At 54.2% G+C, this 16,892-nt stretch overlaps 1 protein-coding gene across 4 annotated transcripts in view; it reads right to left on the bottom strand.

Moving 5' to 3' along the window:
• LOC128841104 (neurotrypsin-like) overlaps positions 1–16,892 on the bottom strand; it is a 35,018-nt gene that overhangs the window by 13,886 nt on the left and 4,240 nt on the right. For 3 of the 4 annotated variants that reach the window (XR_008445772.1, XM_054035818.1, XM_054035820.1), the window contains 10 exons: positions 16,327–16,372; positions 11,655–11,891; positions 9,335–9,458; positions 7,441–7,616; positions 6,680–6,827; positions 5,598–5,776; positions 5,054–5,195; positions 3,568–3,770; positions 2,231–2,372; positions 1,466–1,671 (listed from right to left, as the gene is read on the bottom strand). Coding sequence is in view for 3 of the 4 variants with exons in the window: in XM_054035818.1 (XP_053891793.1) it covers positions 1,466–1,671; positions 2,231–2,372; positions 3,568–3,770; positions 5,054–5,195; positions 5,598–5,776; positions 6,680–6,827; positions 7,441–7,616; positions 9,335–9,458; positions 11,655–11,891; positions 16,327–16,372 (1,603 nt within the window). In the remaining variant the exon portion in view is untranslated. The remainder of the gene's footprint in view (positions 1–1,465; positions 1,672–2,230; positions 2,373–3,567; positions 3,771–5,053; positions 5,196–5,597; positions 5,777–6,679; positions 6,828–7,440; positions 7,617–9,334; positions 9,459–11,654; positions 11,892–16,326; positions 16,373–16,892) is intronic. The other variant, XM_054035819.1, reaches the window with a different exon arrangement.

Here is a 16,892-nt window from a genome sequence, read left to right as displayed (position 1 = left end):
GATTGCGAAAGGGCTTTGGGAATGCGAGTTGCTTTGGGTCCGCTAGCCCCGGGGGGAAACCTGGGGTGCAGGGTGGGGGGAGTGGGTCTGTAGGGGGTGCTGGGCTCTGTGAGGGGGTGGAGGGCGCTGGGCAGTGGGGGAGGTTTGTGTGTTTTGAGGTGCTGGGCAGTGGGGGGTCTATGTGGGGTGCTGTGTAGTTGTGGAGGTGGGGCTGCAGGGAAGGACAATGGGGGGTGGGGGAGATCTGTGTGTGTGTTGGGGCACTAGGGAGTGGGGGTTCTGTGTAGGGTGCTGGGCAATTGTGATGGGGCTGTGGGGGGGTGCTGGGCAGTTGTGGGGCTGGGGGGGCACCAGGCAGGGATGATGGTGTGCAAGGCACTGCATTTCTGGTAGGGAGGCTCTGTGGGGGGGGGGGTCTCTGGGCAGGGGGGTGCTGGGCATAGTGGGTCGGGGGCACTGGGCATAGCGGTCTGTGGGGGGTCTCTGGATGGGGACGCTGGGCGTAGGGAGTTGGGGGCTGTTGGGCGCGGGGGGCGGGGCTGTGTGGCACGGCATGAGCCCGCCCCCCCAAGGGGAAAGGGCCCACTGGCAGCATAGGGCCAGGTGGGCCTGTGTGCGTCTGGCAACTGCCAGTTTGTAAACAGTGCCCTCACACAGGGCTGAGCAGAGTGGGGCCGCCCGCACCATGCCCCATTGCCCCTGGCCGGCCCCTACCTCCAGGGACCCGACCTCTCCACACCATGTTCCATTACCCCCATGGGGGCCCACAAATATGTTTGGCGCTGGGCCCACAAAAGGTTAATCCGGCCCTGCCTTTGACTGGAGATGGTTATTCGCTGTGATTCTAGCTCCAAGCCTGGGGCAGGAGCCATTCAGCCCTTTCTGCAGAATCCACTTCCTCAGCCTGCTAGAGACCAAAGGGAGAGCACAGTTACTGCCACTCTGCACTGCACAATGGGGCAGAAACACTGGTGGCCTGGATTTCCTGCAGGCTCAGAGGCACTATAAGGGGTGGAGCAGCAGTGGTGGCTGTGGGCAGCGCACAGTGACTCCAGGCCACATTTCTAACAGAAGACACTGAGATAAGGGGAATAGCTGTACTAGCGGCTGGGAAGCTCACATCTGCTCAGTGCCAGCCTCTCCCCAGGGCCGCCCAGAGGATTCCAGGGGCCTGGGGTCTTCAGTCATGGGGGTCCTTCTGCTCTGGGTCTTCGGGGCACTTCGGCGGCGGGTCCTGGAGCGAGTGAAGGACCCGCCGCTGAATTGCCGCCGAAGACTCGGAGTGGAAGGAGCTCTGGGTCTTTGGTAGCGGGTCCTTCACTCAGTGCCGCCGAAGACCCGCCAAAAACTCTCGTGGGGGCCCCTGCGGGATCCAGGGCCTGGGGCAGATTGCCCCACTTGCCCCCCCTCTGGGAGGCCCTGCCTCTCCCAGCAGGAGACTCTTCAGGGCAAGGGGCAGGAGCACCTGCGTTTCTGGTGTCCTGGGCCTTCTCTTCCATATAGTCACAGATCACACCAGCATCTTCACTGTGCCAACAGTTGTGAATCTCATTGTCGGGTTTGACACATTCCCCCAGTGTGCGCTCTGTGCCACTGCACTCCACGTTGTCTAGATGGATGGGGCCGTGCCCCTCCCCAAAATACGCCATCGTCCTGGCTTTTGCTGCGCCACTGCAACGAGAGAAGGGATGACCCATCTACACAGAGGGTACGTCTACACTGCAGCAGGGAGGTGTGGTTCACGCTTGGGTAGACAGACTCGCACTAAAAATAGCAGTGTAGCTAGGGGTAGCAGGAGCAGCGGCTCAGGCTACAGGCCCAAGTATGGACCCCAGGGGTCCAGGCAACTCTGTACCCAGGTGACTAGCCCAAGCTACTGCCCATGCAAACCCTGGCTATGCTGCTATTTTTAGCATGCTAGCTTGAGCGGAGCTAACCTATGTCTGTCTAGTCAGGCTGGAAAGAACGGTCCCAGCTGTACTGTAGACATATCTTGAATGTGAAGCAAAAGACTCTTGTGGCAATAATATCGGTTTCTCTGCATAGACGTACACTATTCCAATCCTGCAGTATGCCCAGCACCCCACAGCTGCAGGGTGTGTGTCAGCGTACAGCTATCCTGTACACACAGCAATGCTCAAACATACAAAACAGCCCAAATCTCCCTCCTGGAGGACAAGGCAGAAGGAAATGACCCCTGCTTACAAGTTACACCGACCGATCCTCTTACCTGTAACCCAGCTGCCTGCAAACCACAACTGCATCCTTGTCTGTCCAGCCATCGTCGCAGACACTGCCCCACTGCCCATTCAGGAACACCTCTACCCGCCCCTCCTTGGTGCTCTCTCCATCTGCCAGCCGCACAGGGGGCCCTGCACAAGAATAAGCCCAGTGATCATAACAAAGGGAAATGCATCAAATGAGACGGGGATCTGGACAGAAAGCTGAATCCCACAGAACTGACATCAGAAGCCAGGAAACACCAATAGTTCTATCTATAAAGCAGCGTCCACACTCTCCACCAATCACCACATCCCTGCTGAAGAAGTAGGGCACTGGGTGTAAGAAATTAATTTACCACAAGCTGAATAAAGAGGGGAACATGAAAAGGAAGAGAGGGGGGAAAGTTAATAAATATGGGGCCAACAGTGGGCATGCGCACATGCACCTTGGGAATAGAATGATGAGCTTATTTCAAGTGGGAAGAGAGACTTTCTCCCCCTGGGCAAGGTCAGAAAGTCCCGCTGTAAAGCCAAATGACAAAATCCAGCTGGAGAGTCAGGGTATGCCTGCTGTAGGGAAGGCCATGGGGAATAAGGCCTTGTGTACATGAGGAAATTGAACCAATTTAACTAAATCCATTTACATACCAATTTCATTAAATGGGTGTAACCCCCTTGCATGGACACTGATTTCAACTTAACAGCCCCTGATATCCATTTAGCCTAAGTCCATTTGTCTTTGCAAAGTCCTTGCACTGATTTAACAGTTTCTAAACTGGTTTAGTCAAAAGGGTACAATGTTCCTCTGTAAACAAGGTCTAAGCGTCCCACTACTGAGCAATGGGCAGCAGCTCCTCCTTCCGCAATTGCGGCTACCAGGGTTTCATTTCTATTTACAAGGTGGAGTCACTGCCAGTGGAATTCACGCAGATTTGCAAAAGAAAACTGCACATAGGGAAGGGGGAGATAGGCCAGCACAGTGGGAAGGAGAAGTGTGAGGGTGGGATCATGGGCTTGGTGGGGACTTGAGAAGAACAGGCCAATGGCCATGCGGAACATGCCTTAGAAAATGTAATCTTTTAGCATCAGCAGGAAATGGTCACACTGTGCATCACGTTTAACATGTGGAACCATCAACTCGGTGGTCCGGCTATGGGATAACTAGGACTCTTCACAGCAGGTGCATAATCATAGGAGGAAGGCCACTGGAATCCCTTAATAAGCAACCTCATCCATGGAGCAGTCTGCAGACTAGGAGAGCTCCCGCCCCTCCCTTAATCTCCAGAAGGGATGGAACAGTAAGCCATTCCCTGCACCCTCTATTGAAAGAGGAAGAGTAAGGTACCAGTAGTGTCTTCGATGATCTTATTGGTTTCAGGGGAGCATCGGACCCCCACATCTTCGGCATGCGAGCAGTCATGCTGCCCCCAGTTGCTGTGGGGACAGTCCAGGAAAGAGAACTCTGTGCCTGTACAAGCCATGTCGTCCAGTAGGATAAAGCCTTGGCCGGGTGTGTACTCCCCCTCAGACGCCAGGCTGGCAGGGCCACTAGGGGAAGGAAATGGAAAAGTACATCAAACATCATCTCTCACCACTCCCCAGAACCCTGCATGCTGACCCAACTCCCAGAGCTAGCTGGAGCCCTGTTTCCTCAAGAACCCGCACAGCCAAGGAGGCCAACATGGAGAAAAACTCGATGGTAAAGGAGACAAACCTTCCTAACCCATTCCATTGACTGACGTGACATGGGAGACAGTGTGGGAGGAGCCGGGACATCTCCATAGGCTCAGCTTCCCGGGGGACCTGATAAAACCAATCCACTGCTTGGTGTCCATCGGTCATACAATCACACTTGCATGTGCTTTGCAATTCTCACTAGGGGTTGCTTCACAGGTATGACACCAGGGGCCCAGCAGGAGGGAATGGGCAGGGAGAGGAGTTGTTCCTTTGCTAAAAAAAAAAAATCAACTTTAAGTATAAAATAGCCTATATTTCTATACTATTTTATGGACAAGATACACATACAGGAATTGTCTCACCCACCACTGAAATGCAGCCAACTCTGGAGTAGAACATGGCATCTGTTTAAAACTACAGAGCAGTTTAGGACAGGAAGTGAAAAACACTGTTTCCAGTTGAAACTGCAGGGAGAAATTTAGTTTGCCATTTTGCCAACTGTCTAACTTGGAATTTGACAGGGACACCGGGTATCACCCCAATTCATACCAAAATGTGCAAGGGATCTTTAATGACTAGACTATTTTAGTTCTAAATCTCATCCAAAAGACAGCACTTCCCCACACCCCTTTGGGGCATCAGTTCAGTACTGGCTTAAAGGGAAGCACCATCTCCACAATCACAAATACCACTGCAATTTTCCTTGCAGGTCTCCCATTCAAGTACTGAGCCAGCTGAACCCATCTGAACTGAGAGCTGATGAGCCCACAGCCCAAGGTCATATGGCTGGATATGTAAGGAGTATCCTTTAGAAGCACAGATCTTTCTTTCTTTAATGGGAGGAATCCATGAAGGTGGCACCAGGCATGTACACTGCTCTCTAAGTGGGCTAGGGGCAGAGAGGCTCAAGCTTAGCATTCCCTAGAAAGGGGCACTGGCACTTGCCCCGCTCTCTAACCTGGAAGGTACCAGAGAAAGGATTCACCATTCCCTGGAAAGGCTGGTAGCATGGAGATCAGCTCTCTAACAAAGCATGGGCAGGAGACGCTAAGGCCCAGCTTTCCCAGTGAGGGGACATGGCACCTAAACCTTTCCAATAGGGAACTTAGCCACCTGTAAAACCAGCTTCTCTAGAAATACCATCCTTCCAGTACCTGAAGCCCAGCTGCCTGCAGACCACCTGGGCACTAAGAGCCGTCCAGCCGTCATCACACACCGTGCCCCAGTCTCCCCTGTAATAAACCTCCACTCTCCCTTCGCTGGGGGTGCGGCCTCCTGCCAGCCTGACCGTGCCCTCTGCAGGGGACAGGAGAGGAAAAGGCAAGCAATTAGTAAAGGAGAAAGGAACCAATCCCCAGCCACACCTCTGCTGACAGCTGTGTGCAGTCTGAGAGCGGGAAGAGAGAGCAAGTGCATGTTAGACTCAGCAGAGGAGCACCCTATTACTTTGCAGAAAGGCCTTGCAGACGCGCTCGCCCACAAGGCACAGGCGAGGACTCCCCTTGGCCTCTGCTGCACCCATGCAAGACAGTGGAAAGGCTACATTGTCTGGCTCTGAGTTGCTCCTGCCTCTGCCCCACTCTCCGCCCAGCGGGAAAGAGGTGCCTGCGCTGGAAGGAGGACAGACTATATGTTGAGAAGATTGTGGAATACAGGGGTGGGACAGGATGCACAGGGGGAGGTGGGGTGGATCTGTACCTGTGAAGGGATCACAGGACACTCCCGCATCCTCAATGTGATCACAGTTTTGCTGTCCCCAGTTATTCTTCTTGCACTGGTCCAGTGACAGCTCGTTCCCTGAGCACTCCACTTCATCCAGCAGGATTGGGCCAGAGCCCTGCCCGTAGTGAGCCCACGACAAGGCCTTTGGAGTCCCACTACAGAGGACACAGACACACACAGAGGGAGGGAAGATACACCTCCCCCCGCCCCCACCCTCACCTACAGTGGGACACAAAGTCTTGTGCATAGGGATGCTACCTTGGTTGGGGCCCTAGTTACAGCAAGGGGGCTGGCAGTCCGGGATTCTCCAGCTAATTCCACACCTCTCTGCATTTCAGTCACAGTGACCTGCCCATTGACTAGCCCAATGTGAAACCTCAGTATCTCAAAGGCAGGTTTTGCAATTGGTACATGACAGTAAATAAGTAAAATCCATTTATTCATGTCTGAACATTGGTGACATGATTACATCATATCCTGGCAATTTGCTGGCAACGTGGATGACCCAGAAACATGGCAGGTCAATGAGACAATCACATTTCAACAGCAGGGATGGGCAAAACTCAAACACCCAGGGCCAAGATTTTCAAAAATCAAATCTACAATTAGGCTCCAAAGTCTCTATTTAGGCACCTCTCTAAGTGACCTGAGTTTCAGGGGTGCTGAGCACCTAGCAGCTCCCATAAAAGCACTGAAAAGTCTAGAGGAAGATGAATAGGAGCTACCTCTACCTCTCATGTGGCACAAGAACAAAGGGACAGTCAGTGAAACTGAAAGGCAATCCAATTAAAACTGATCAAAGTCAATATGCACCATTCACATGTGGCAGGTGGAGCGCATTGCTGCAAGGTATTACTGAGGCTAAGTGATTGGAAGGATTCATCAAAGGACTAGACATTTACATGGATGACAAGAACATCCTCCCTCTGACACAGCTGCTGCTGGCCACTGTGGGAGATGGGACCCTGAGCTGGATGGACCATGGGTCTGATCTACCCTGGCAATTCTTACGTCCCAAAGTCTCCCCAAACCCCATCACCAGCCAGAAGGGTACTTACCTGAACCCCAGTTGCCTGCAAACCACCTCGGCATCCCGGTCGTCCCATTGGTCATCACAGATGGTGCCCCACCTGCCGTCATGGTAGACCTCCACTCGCCCCTCAAAGCTCTCCTTTCCCCCAGCCAGCCGCAGCGGGGCCCCGGCACCTGCTCTTCAGAAAAGGGAGCAAGCAGAAGAGAGAGAGTGCATCTGATGGCTGGGGATGCAGACCCATTACAGGGCTTCAGGATGCACCAGCACCTGCCCTGGCCTCTCCCAGCCACCTCTGAACACTAGTGACTGTGCTGTTAGCCCTCCCCTAGTGGTGGTGGGGGGGCTGTTTGCCAAGAGATGGCTCACCAAAGGTGAGCCCAGGCACAGATGTTCAAGGGACGTCGATGAGCAGGGGCTATGCTCCCTGGGCAGAGGCCTGGCTCAGGGAACCCCTACTGAGGGCGAGGGGCTGCTCACTGCTGACATTTTCCACTGTTTTATGAACAGATTGTGGGAGAAGTGGAGCAGCTCCCTTCTGCCCCCACATGCCTCCCCTCTGGGTGCTCAGGGCTGGGAGGGGCTGGTTGTTCCTCAGCTGGAAACCGGAGCCCATTTTTACAGCAGTAAGTAGCCCAAGCCGAACCTGCATCATCTTGTCCATTGCTGCAACTTTACCAGCTGGGATTTTATATCCTGGTGGCAACACTGTGAATTGGGTCACTTGGCCCTGAGAGATGGGGGTCCCCTCCACATGTTCTCTCCCAGCTCCCTTCCCTGGGGATTTACCTGCAGGAGGAACGCACTCTGCTGCTGCGATTCCCTGGTTACAGGCTCCGGATGTAGCTTCCTGGTAGCCACACTGCAGCAGGGCCTTCTCATCCCCATGGCAGTTTGCCGACTGCAGATGGAGTGGAACTGGTCCCAAGGCAGCATGGCTGTTCTTCCCAGCTGTGCCTATCTCACTGAGCAAAGAGAGGAGAGCACAAGGACAATACTAGCATTTCTGGCACTGTCTGAGTCACCATCCCCCCTCATTGTCACTCCCACATTTTCATGTGGTGCCTGTAACCTGAACTTAAATCGGACCCCAGCCACGATGTACTGTATACGCACCAAGCCCAAAGAGGCGGGCATGCACCCAGAGCTGCCATCTGAAACCAAGTGGCAAGCCACCAATGGGCACAGAGGCCTTCCCCATTCCCAGCAGCTGCTGCGGAAGACATAAGGATGTCATGCAGAAAGGATCATGTCTCAAAGGCAGAAAGTAGTGAGAGCAGGTGGGTCTAAAAGGATCTGCTCATCATGCTAGTGATAAAGAACGAGGCACAGAAACAAAGAGCGGGGAGAGGAGCAGGGCTGATTCTCTGCAGGATGGGTTCGCAAGGAGGCATATGATGACCCATCCTCCACTCTGGACAGATGAGTCCTGAAACTTCTATTTGTAACGTGGGGCCTGGGCTGGAAGAGGATTCAAATCACTGCTCTTAAGGAAGGCTTGGCAAGCGGCTTCTCCAGGGGACACTGGCAGCTCTGTAGGACCGTGTTACAGGACCCTGACAGGTTTTGCTCTTTGTGGAGTTTGTCAGCTGTAGGTTGTCTTAAAGTGCATCTGTGCTCATTTCCACTGGTCTCAGTTATCATAAACGCAAGGCTGCGGGTAAGTCATGGGCATTCCTTTTATTTTCATGTTCATGTGGATGTTAGTGGTTCCTGAATGACCCTCTTCTTTTCTTTCCTTCCTTCCTTCTTTCCTTCCTTCAGGTAGAAGCCCTGCCCCCAACTCAGGTACATCACCAGGGGGTGGGGCCAGCTGCTTGAAGGGAGGGCAGCAATCCCTGAGATGGGGCAAGTTCAGGAGGAGACAGGAGCATGTTTCTCCTCCCCCTGGAGAATCTGGGGCAGTGCTGAAACACCACCCTGAATGCTCGGCAGGCATTGAGCCCCCTTCATAAGGAGAGAATCCCCTCCTCCCTTCCAAATCAGGGGCAGCTCAGCAGACTGACTGTTGAAACCCCAGTGCTAAGCATAAGCTCCTGGCTCTTCCCACAGAACTGGTGGCACTGTGTCGGCACTCCCCTTCTGGGGGCCCTTTGAGCTTTTCACTGGGTCCCCCAAGGTGATGAACGCTGCTTTGCCAGGTCACTAGCCAGCACCACTCCCAGGGGATACAAAATTCAGTAGAAACCTTCTAGGCCAAGGCAAAAACCGTCCTGCCACACAGGCAGCCTTTGTGCCAAGTTGCTCCTTTTTCAGGAAGGCTGCAGGTTCCAGAGAGAGGGGCCAGGCCTCCCTGGCAGGAAGAGGAGCCAGTCTCTCGCCTGCTGCGGGAGCAGAGCCAATGGGATTTTCACCATTATTTCATGTTGCAAGGCAGGTGGGGCGTGCCAGTGTGAATTAGCAAAGCTCCTTCCTTCTCCTGTTCCGGTGGGAGGGGAAAGGGATGGGGCTTGGGACGGAATCTCTCAGAGAAACTCACTGAGCTTTGATAGTCTAGACTCTCTTCTTGCCAGTGGTGATTGGGAGTCTGGATAGGGGATGGGCCATGGCCACAGAAGGAAAACAGCAGTGTACATTAAGCACTGCTAACTGGGAGACCAGGGGACAGAGCAAATTCAGACACCAAGGAGACAGAGACTGTTCTTTGCGGGTGATCCCTGGAATCTGCCTCTGAAGTTCCTACCTGACTCCCAGCTGCCTGCAGACCACACTGGCATCCCAGTCTGTCCAACGGTCAGCACAGATGGTGCCCCAGAGTCCGCTGAAGTATAGCTCCACCCTGCCGCCTTCAGACAGCCGCACAGCACCTTCCGAAAGAAAGACTCTGATGCCAAAGTGCTCCCTGCTGCACTCTCAGCAGCCATGCATGCTGCTCAGGCCCTGTGCGAGGTGGCTCTGGAAACAGGCTGGACACCCTGATTTCCCATGCTGTGGCTGAGCTGAAACTCCTACACTGAGACACTTGATTGTGTATCCAATCAGGAATTTTGAATGTGCACTAGACTGTCCCCAAGGTCAATGGTCCCACAGGAAGTAGTATGACTAGAGGGCTAGTAACAGTGGGCTGTTCCTCTGCGATTGCACCAGGAAAAGGGGGAGGCAGGAATTCACTCCCTTTAAATTGCTACAATAGAACAGATCTCCATCAACACCTGGAGAGCTCCTCACCCCACTGAGGGTTACTGGGAAGGGCCTGCCCTCCATCCCCACCTCACCCCACCCCACCTCACCCACATGCTTTGAGCACTGGGACAGAAACACACAGCTATACCCTGCTGGCCTCAAATAGAAATGGCTTTGAGGAAAAAGAAAGTGACACAGGAGGGAGGGGCAGGCATAGGCCCCACCCACATGAGGCACCTCTCATTTGGAGGAAGCCATATTTGAAAGTGTTTGCGTTGGCGGGAGAAGGTGGAGCCTAGTTTTGTTAAAATGGTATTTTTAAAAGGGGGTAGAAATACTGTTTCTTAACACAATGCAAATAAGGCTGTGAGGCCAAATGTTCAAGGGCTCGGCACCCACAACTGGGGCCAGATTTTCTAAAGGGCTCAGCTCTCATTTAGGCACTGAAATAAGGGGCTTCCCTTGTGACACTAATAGCCAGATTTTCACAAAAGGCCCGCTTCTATATATTTCTTCCATACACTGCTATAGTTACACTAGTATAATTACACTGCTGTAAAGCTGATCTCCACTAGGACCTTTCATTGGCATAGTTATGTCTCTAAGGGGGGTGAACAATCCACACAGACATAGCTATGCTAACTTAACCCCTAGGAAATCTTCCGTCAACCTAGCTACCACCTCTCAAGGAGGTGGATTAACTACAGCGATGGGAGAACCCCTCCCATCACTGTAATGAGTGTCTACACTGAAGTTGCGCCCCTGTAGCACTTTAAGTGTAGACATACCCAGAGTTAAACTGCTATAGTTATACTGGTATAGCTCCCATGTGGACACTCAGGCTTTGTCTACACTGGCACTTTTGTCAGTCAGGGGTGTGAAAAAACGTCCCCCTGACCGACATAAGTTTCATCGACAAAAGTGCAGGTGTGGATAGCGCTGTGTCAGCAGGAGAGGCTCTCCTGCCGACGTAGCTAATGCTGCTTGTTCAGGGTGATTTAATTATGTTGGCAGGAGAGTTCTCTCCTGGGAAGCTGGAACAATTTGTATAGTGGGGGTGCTGAATCATTAAACCAAACTGTAAACCCTGGATATGATGGAAACCACTTCAAGCCAGGCGCTGCAGCAGCATCTCTAGTTCCAGTGCCTATGCTTTCTTCTGCTGACAAGGAGAGGGGAGACCTTACAGTGGTACAGCTGTGCTGCTGTAAGGTCCATAGTGTAGACATAGCCTCAGACTCCAGAACAAGGGCGTTTATACTTAAAATGCTGCAGCACCACCACTGTAGAGTTTCAGTGAAGATGCTACTTACCCCAACAGGAGAGGTTCTCCCGTCAGCGTCGGTAATCCACCTCCCCGAGAGGCCATAGCTAGGTTAACGAGGGAATTCTCCCATTAACCTAGCACTGTCTACACCGGGGTTTAGGTCGGTTCAATTGCGTTGTTCAGGGGGGTGGATTTTTCACACCCCTAAACAAAATATTTATAGCTACCTAACTTCCTAGTGTGGACCAGGCCTAAGAGTGGCTTCTTTTGACTTTAGCTTATGTCGCTTTGGAAGCAGTTTAAGCTAAGCGGAGAAAGATGCTTTTATACTGGCATAAGAGTGTCCACACTGGGGTTATAAATTCACACCTCACCTTAGACCTGTATAATTTTCTCATTGAGACAAGTCCTTAGTTAGTGGCCTAAACTGAAGCCAAACTTTTCTGAAAATTCTGACCAACTATTGTGCTGTGCTCATCGTTCTGGGTCCAACACCATGCTGTATGCATCTTGGCACCTCCACCGTCCCTCTCCCCTCACCCCCCGCCCGCCCATGGGTAAGGTCTGAGAGCACGCAGCCAAGACCCTAACAGCGATGCTGAGGGGTACTTACCCTGGTTACAGTCACAACTGGCCCAGCCAATTGCTCCAGAAGCAAGCCGGTAGAAGCACCAAGGTGTGGCTCCCCTGTCTGGATTTCTGCAGTAGTTGTGGTTCCCTAAGCCCCGGTCTGGGTACTGCTGGACATAATCAGGGAACTCTGCCCAATTCAAACATTCTGACCCAGACTCAGTGACAGCCAATGAGCCATTGTAATACCCGAGGGGCCCAACGCCACACAAGCCGGACCCTGGAGACAGAAAGGAAGCTTTCAGGATGGCTTGCTGCCAAGAAGGGCTTGGATAAAGCCAGTATGTGTCACATAACAACCCTCTTCTGCTGGATCCTTCCATTTCTGCAACATTGAACCTTCATTTTCTTTTACAAATCAAGATTCTCTGCCCTGGGGTTGTGAAGAAAGCCTTGTAAATGTGATCTGATCAAATGTTTCCTGAAAAATAATAGCATTGAGAGCTGTGAACTCCCCCATCATCTGAAATGAGTGATAGAGATAGAGAATAAGACAGAGAATATATTATTGCCCTTTTATAAATCCATGGTACGCCCACATCTTGAATACTGCGTACAGATGTGGTCTCCTCATCTCAAAAAAAGATATACTGACATTAGAAAAGGTTCAGAGAAGGGCAATTAAAATGATTAGGGGTTTGGAAAGGGTCTCATATGAGGAGAGATTAAAGAGGCTAGGACTTTTCAGCTTGGAAAAGAGGAGACTAAGGGGGGGATATGATAGAGGTATATAAAATCATGAGTGATGTGGAGAAAGTAGATAAGGAAAAGTATTATAATACTAGTTCTTGTATTATTCCCATAATACAAGAACTAGGGGCCACCAGATGAAATTAATGGGCAGCAGGTTTAAAACAAATAAAAGGAAGTTCTTCTTCACACAGTGCACAGTCAACTTGTGGAACTCCTTGCCTGAGGAGGTTGCGAAGGCTAGGACTATAACAGCGTTTAAAAGAGAACTGGATAAATTCATGGAGGTTAAGTCCATTAATGGCTATTAGCCAGGATGGGTAAGGAATGGTGTCCCTAGCCTCTGTTTGTCAGAGAGTGGAGGTGGATGGCAGGAGAGAGATCACCTGTTAGGTTCACTCCCTCTGGGGCACCTGCCATTGGCCACTGTCGGTAGACAGGATACTGGGCTAGATGGACCTTTGGTCTCACCCAGTACGGCTGTTCTTATGTTCTTAACTCTGGACCCTAATGAGGACTCCCAGCTACTCTGGGATGGTAGGCAGAACCCAAGCTCCACTAATACTAATTCTCATCCCATCCACTCTGACTCCTGAATAAGACAGCCCTACATTTGGACATAAGCCTACTTGAAAGCCACACTTCATCTTTCAGCTGAGCCATACCCAGGATCCTGTGAAATCAGATTCTGCAAAGGAGGCAGTGAATTTATAGTCCCCCATGTGAAGACTCTTATTCCAGCATGCACTATATACATGTTCTTTATTTATGTGAGTACAGAAGCATGTCTGTTTGAAAGCAGTGGGCTTCCAGGGAGTACAGAGAACCCATTCTAAGCAGGCACAAAAATCCAGACCAGTGTTTATCCAAAATTCCTGCCTGTGAAAAAAATGTCAGTAAATTAAGTATGTAGTTTTTGTGACAGATTGAAATCCTCCTTCATTCATCTGGAATAAGAGAGGGAAAAACAGAATTGGCTTTCTATACCAGATAGGTCTCTCCAAGCGCAGCATGTGGGAGAAGACTCTGGAATGAATTTCAGTATAATAGCTCTATTCATTTAATAAACAGACAGAAGCCAACACTCTTAGAAAACCCTTCTGCAACAGCAAGGATAAATATGTTTTGTATGACAAAGAGCTGATGTGTACAAAAGAATTACACTGTGCCATACAGGGCCAGCTCCAGGCACCAGCAAACCAAGTAGGTGCTTGGGGCGGCACATTTTCAGGGGCGGCATTCCAGCCAGCCTCTTTTTTTTTTTTTTTGGCGCTTGGGCGGCAAAAGCCTAGAGCCGGCCCTGGCAGCAGCAGTGCGTCCTGCACCGGGGGCACCCTGGGGCCACTGCGGTTCACGTCGGGGAGCAGCACCCACACCTTATGGCCGGGCGGGCTCCGAGCGCGGGACACTCGGGCTGGGGGCTGCCCCTCGGGGCACACGGAGCTGCCTGCAGGTGCTGCAGGGCAGCCGCCCCCCAGTGCCACAGCCGGGGCTGGGCAAAGCAGCCCGAGCCGCCCAGGGACTGCGGCAGGGCGGCCAGGAGCAGCAGCAGGAGCGGGGCCATAGAGGGCGGGGTGCTGCCATGCGGGGTCCGCGTCCCGCTCTCCGGGGCTCCGCTCCCTCTGGGGCTGCCCTGCCCCGCTCCTCAGCCCCCTGCCGGGGCGGTCTCCCAGCTCTGTCCTCCCCGGTCCCAGCCGGTCCTGGAGGCGGGAGCCCCGGCTGGAGGGACCCTGGGCTGAGGCGCGGCCCGGGAGCCCCGCTGCTTACCCCGTGTGATGGAGCAGGGAGCGGGGCAGATTTGACCTGGGAATGTTGCAGGGGGGTTGCATTGGGGATGGGGGACTTCCCTTGAAGGAACCTACCTGAGCTGTAACCTGAGCCAGGAGGGGGGTTGGGAGAAATAACACCTTCTGCCCGGGAGACTGAACAAAGGACATGTCCGGGAAAATCGGGACATGCCGGGCCGGCCGTGCGGGTGCTCGGGGGTCGGGTCGGGGACTCGGGGGTCGGGCCGGGGGCTTGGGGGCCGGGACAGGACGGGGGCTTTGGGGCCGGGACGGGCCGGCGGAGCGGGGCCGGGACGGGCTAGGGGCTCCGGGTCCGGGCCCGCGGTGCGGTGCCAGGACGGGGGCTCCGGGGCCGGGCCCGCGGTGCGGTGCCGGGCCGGGGGCTCCAGGGCTGGGCCGGCGGGGCCGGGCCGGGGGCTCGGGGGCTCGGCCGGGGCCGGGCCGGGGGCTCGGCCGGAGGCTCCGCCGGGGCCAGGCCGGGGACTCGGGGGCCGGGCCCGCAGTGCCAGGCCGGGCCAGGGGCTCCGGGGCCGGGCCCGCAGTGCAGTGCCTGGCCGGGGGCTCCAGGGCCGGGCCGGTGGGGCCGGGCCGGGGGCTCGGGGGCTCCGCCGGGGACTCGGGGGCTCCGCCAGGGCCGGGCCGGGGGCTCAGGGGCTCGGCCGGGGTCTCGGGGGCTCGGCCGGGGCCGGGCCGGCGGGGCCGGGCCGGGGACTCGGGGGCCGGGCCGGCGGTGCCAGGCCGGGCAGGGGGCTCGGGGGACGGGCCGGCGGTGCTGGGGGCCGGGCTGGGGACCGGCGGTGCGGTGCCGGGGGTGCTCGGCCGGGGGTCTGGGGGACGGGACGGGGGTGGTCGGCTGGGGGCTGGGCCCAGGGCCGGCACCCCAGGGCCGGGGACAGCCTGGGCCGCGCCTCCTCCCCCCACACTCCCCCTTACCTGCTTCAGGCTTCCCGCGACTCAAAAAATGTTCGCGGGAAGCAGGGGAGGGGGCGGAGACTTTGGGGAGGGGGCGGATTTGGGGCGGTGGCGGGGCTGGGGGCAGGGCCGGGGCCCCGTGGAGTGTCCTCCTTTGGGAGGCACAAAATATGGTAACCCTAGTTTCGGGGCTGGGTGGTGCAATGCATGGAACCCCAAGCTGGGGTCTAAGCTCCCTAAACCCCCCAAAAGGACTTGATTGAGGGGTTCTGGTTGTACCTACATGCTCTGCTTGGGACTGTGTTCCTGTCATCTAATAAACCTTCTGTTTTACTGGCTGGCTGAGAGTCACGGTGAATCTCAGGAAGAGAGGGGTGCAGGGTCCTGACTCCCCCACACTCCGTGACACTGCCAGCGCTGGACCGGCTGGAGGTGAGGGGGGAGCGGGCGGAGTCAGCGCTGGTGGGGGGAAGCCCAGCGCTGGGGCGGCAGGTGGTGCAGGTAGGGTGGGGTGGGAGGGAGAGCCCAGAGTTGGGGCAGCAGGGGGTGCGGGTGGGGGGGGGAGAGCCCAGGGTTGGGGCGGCAGAGGGTGCATGTGGGTTGGAGGGGAGAGCCCAGGGTTGGGGCGGCAGGGGGTGCGGGTGGGGGGGAGAGCCCAGGGTGGGGCAGCAGGGGGTGCAGGTGGCGGGGAGAGCCCGGGGCTGGCGTGGGGGCAGCCAAAATTTTTTTGCTTGGGGGCGGCAAAAAGCCTAGAGCCGGCCCTGGTGCCATTGACCTTGAAAACAACAGAGATGTTTGCAAGCCCAGCTGGAACGGGCTGTGGTGCAGTGTATATCAGCAGGTACCAATACACTGTGAAGAAAGCAATATAAATGTCTAGAGAGAGTCACTTGGAAGACGATGTGTAGCCTGACTTGGATTCACTGACAAAGCCATGATGAGGGGTCGGTGAGACCTCAATATTTATTAAAATAGATTAAAGAAGGAGACAGTGTGAAAGAGACAAAGCGAGAGGAAAGGGAAAGAAAATGTGGGATGAAAGGAAAACTGCAGCAGTATTGGAGATGAAGAAAAAATGAGGCTGGAAATGTGAGGGAGGGAGAGAAACAGAAACCCAAGAGTGCAACAGAACAGAAAATGGCACAACGATGGGACGAGACAGAGGATGAGAGCAAGCCAACAGTTTACATTCTGTTCACAGTCTCAGGGCACTGCGGCAGTGAGGAATCTGACTGGGTGACTGAATTAATAACTTCTTGTTCTTACCTGCACTCTGCAAATGGTTTTGGCTGGGCTGCGATCCCAGGAGAGCCTGGGAAAGAAACACAGAGCAAAAGCAGAGAGATGATTATCCCTTGAAATAAATGTGGGCAAGTCATGAAAGCTGCTCAGTCTCTGGCTGCTCTGAGGAAACACACCCTAGTAACCACCTCTTCCCTGATTCCCCTATTACCCCTCTTAGAACCCAATCAAAGCTCTGCCCACGAACAACAAAATGAATAATTTGTGGGCTGCAGAAGCTTACCCTTCATACAACAACTATGCCGCTAAAGGGCTGCTGCGCGTCATTTTCAGGCTTTTATCCAAGTACTCTGGGAGGCATGGGGAGCTGGAGCAAGCAGGAGAGGAAGGGACAAATAGGGGCAAAATGTAGAGGGAAAAAGGGGAGACTGAAAGAAATGGTAATACCCTCTAAAAATGTATTAGCAGTCCTTCCCTCTCTCCCTGCACGAGCATGGAAGAGCAACTTCCTATGGCAGTGATAGTGAACAGAAGAGAGGGCATCTACCTGATGAGGTGGTGCCCTCAGGAGTCAGTGTTCACACTCAGAG

The sequence above is a fragment of the Malaclemys terrapin genome, chromosome 7, assembly GCF_027887155.1.
Source record: "Malaclemys terrapin pileata isolate rMalTer1 chromosome 7, rMalTer1.hap1, whole genome shotgun sequence".
NCBI classification, from domain to species: Eukaryota; Metazoa; Chordata; order Testudines; family Emydidae; genus Malaclemys; species Malaclemys terrapin.
The sequence above is the reverse complement of the archived record's forward strand: the minus strand, read 5'-3'. Positions and strand labels throughout refer to the sequence as shown.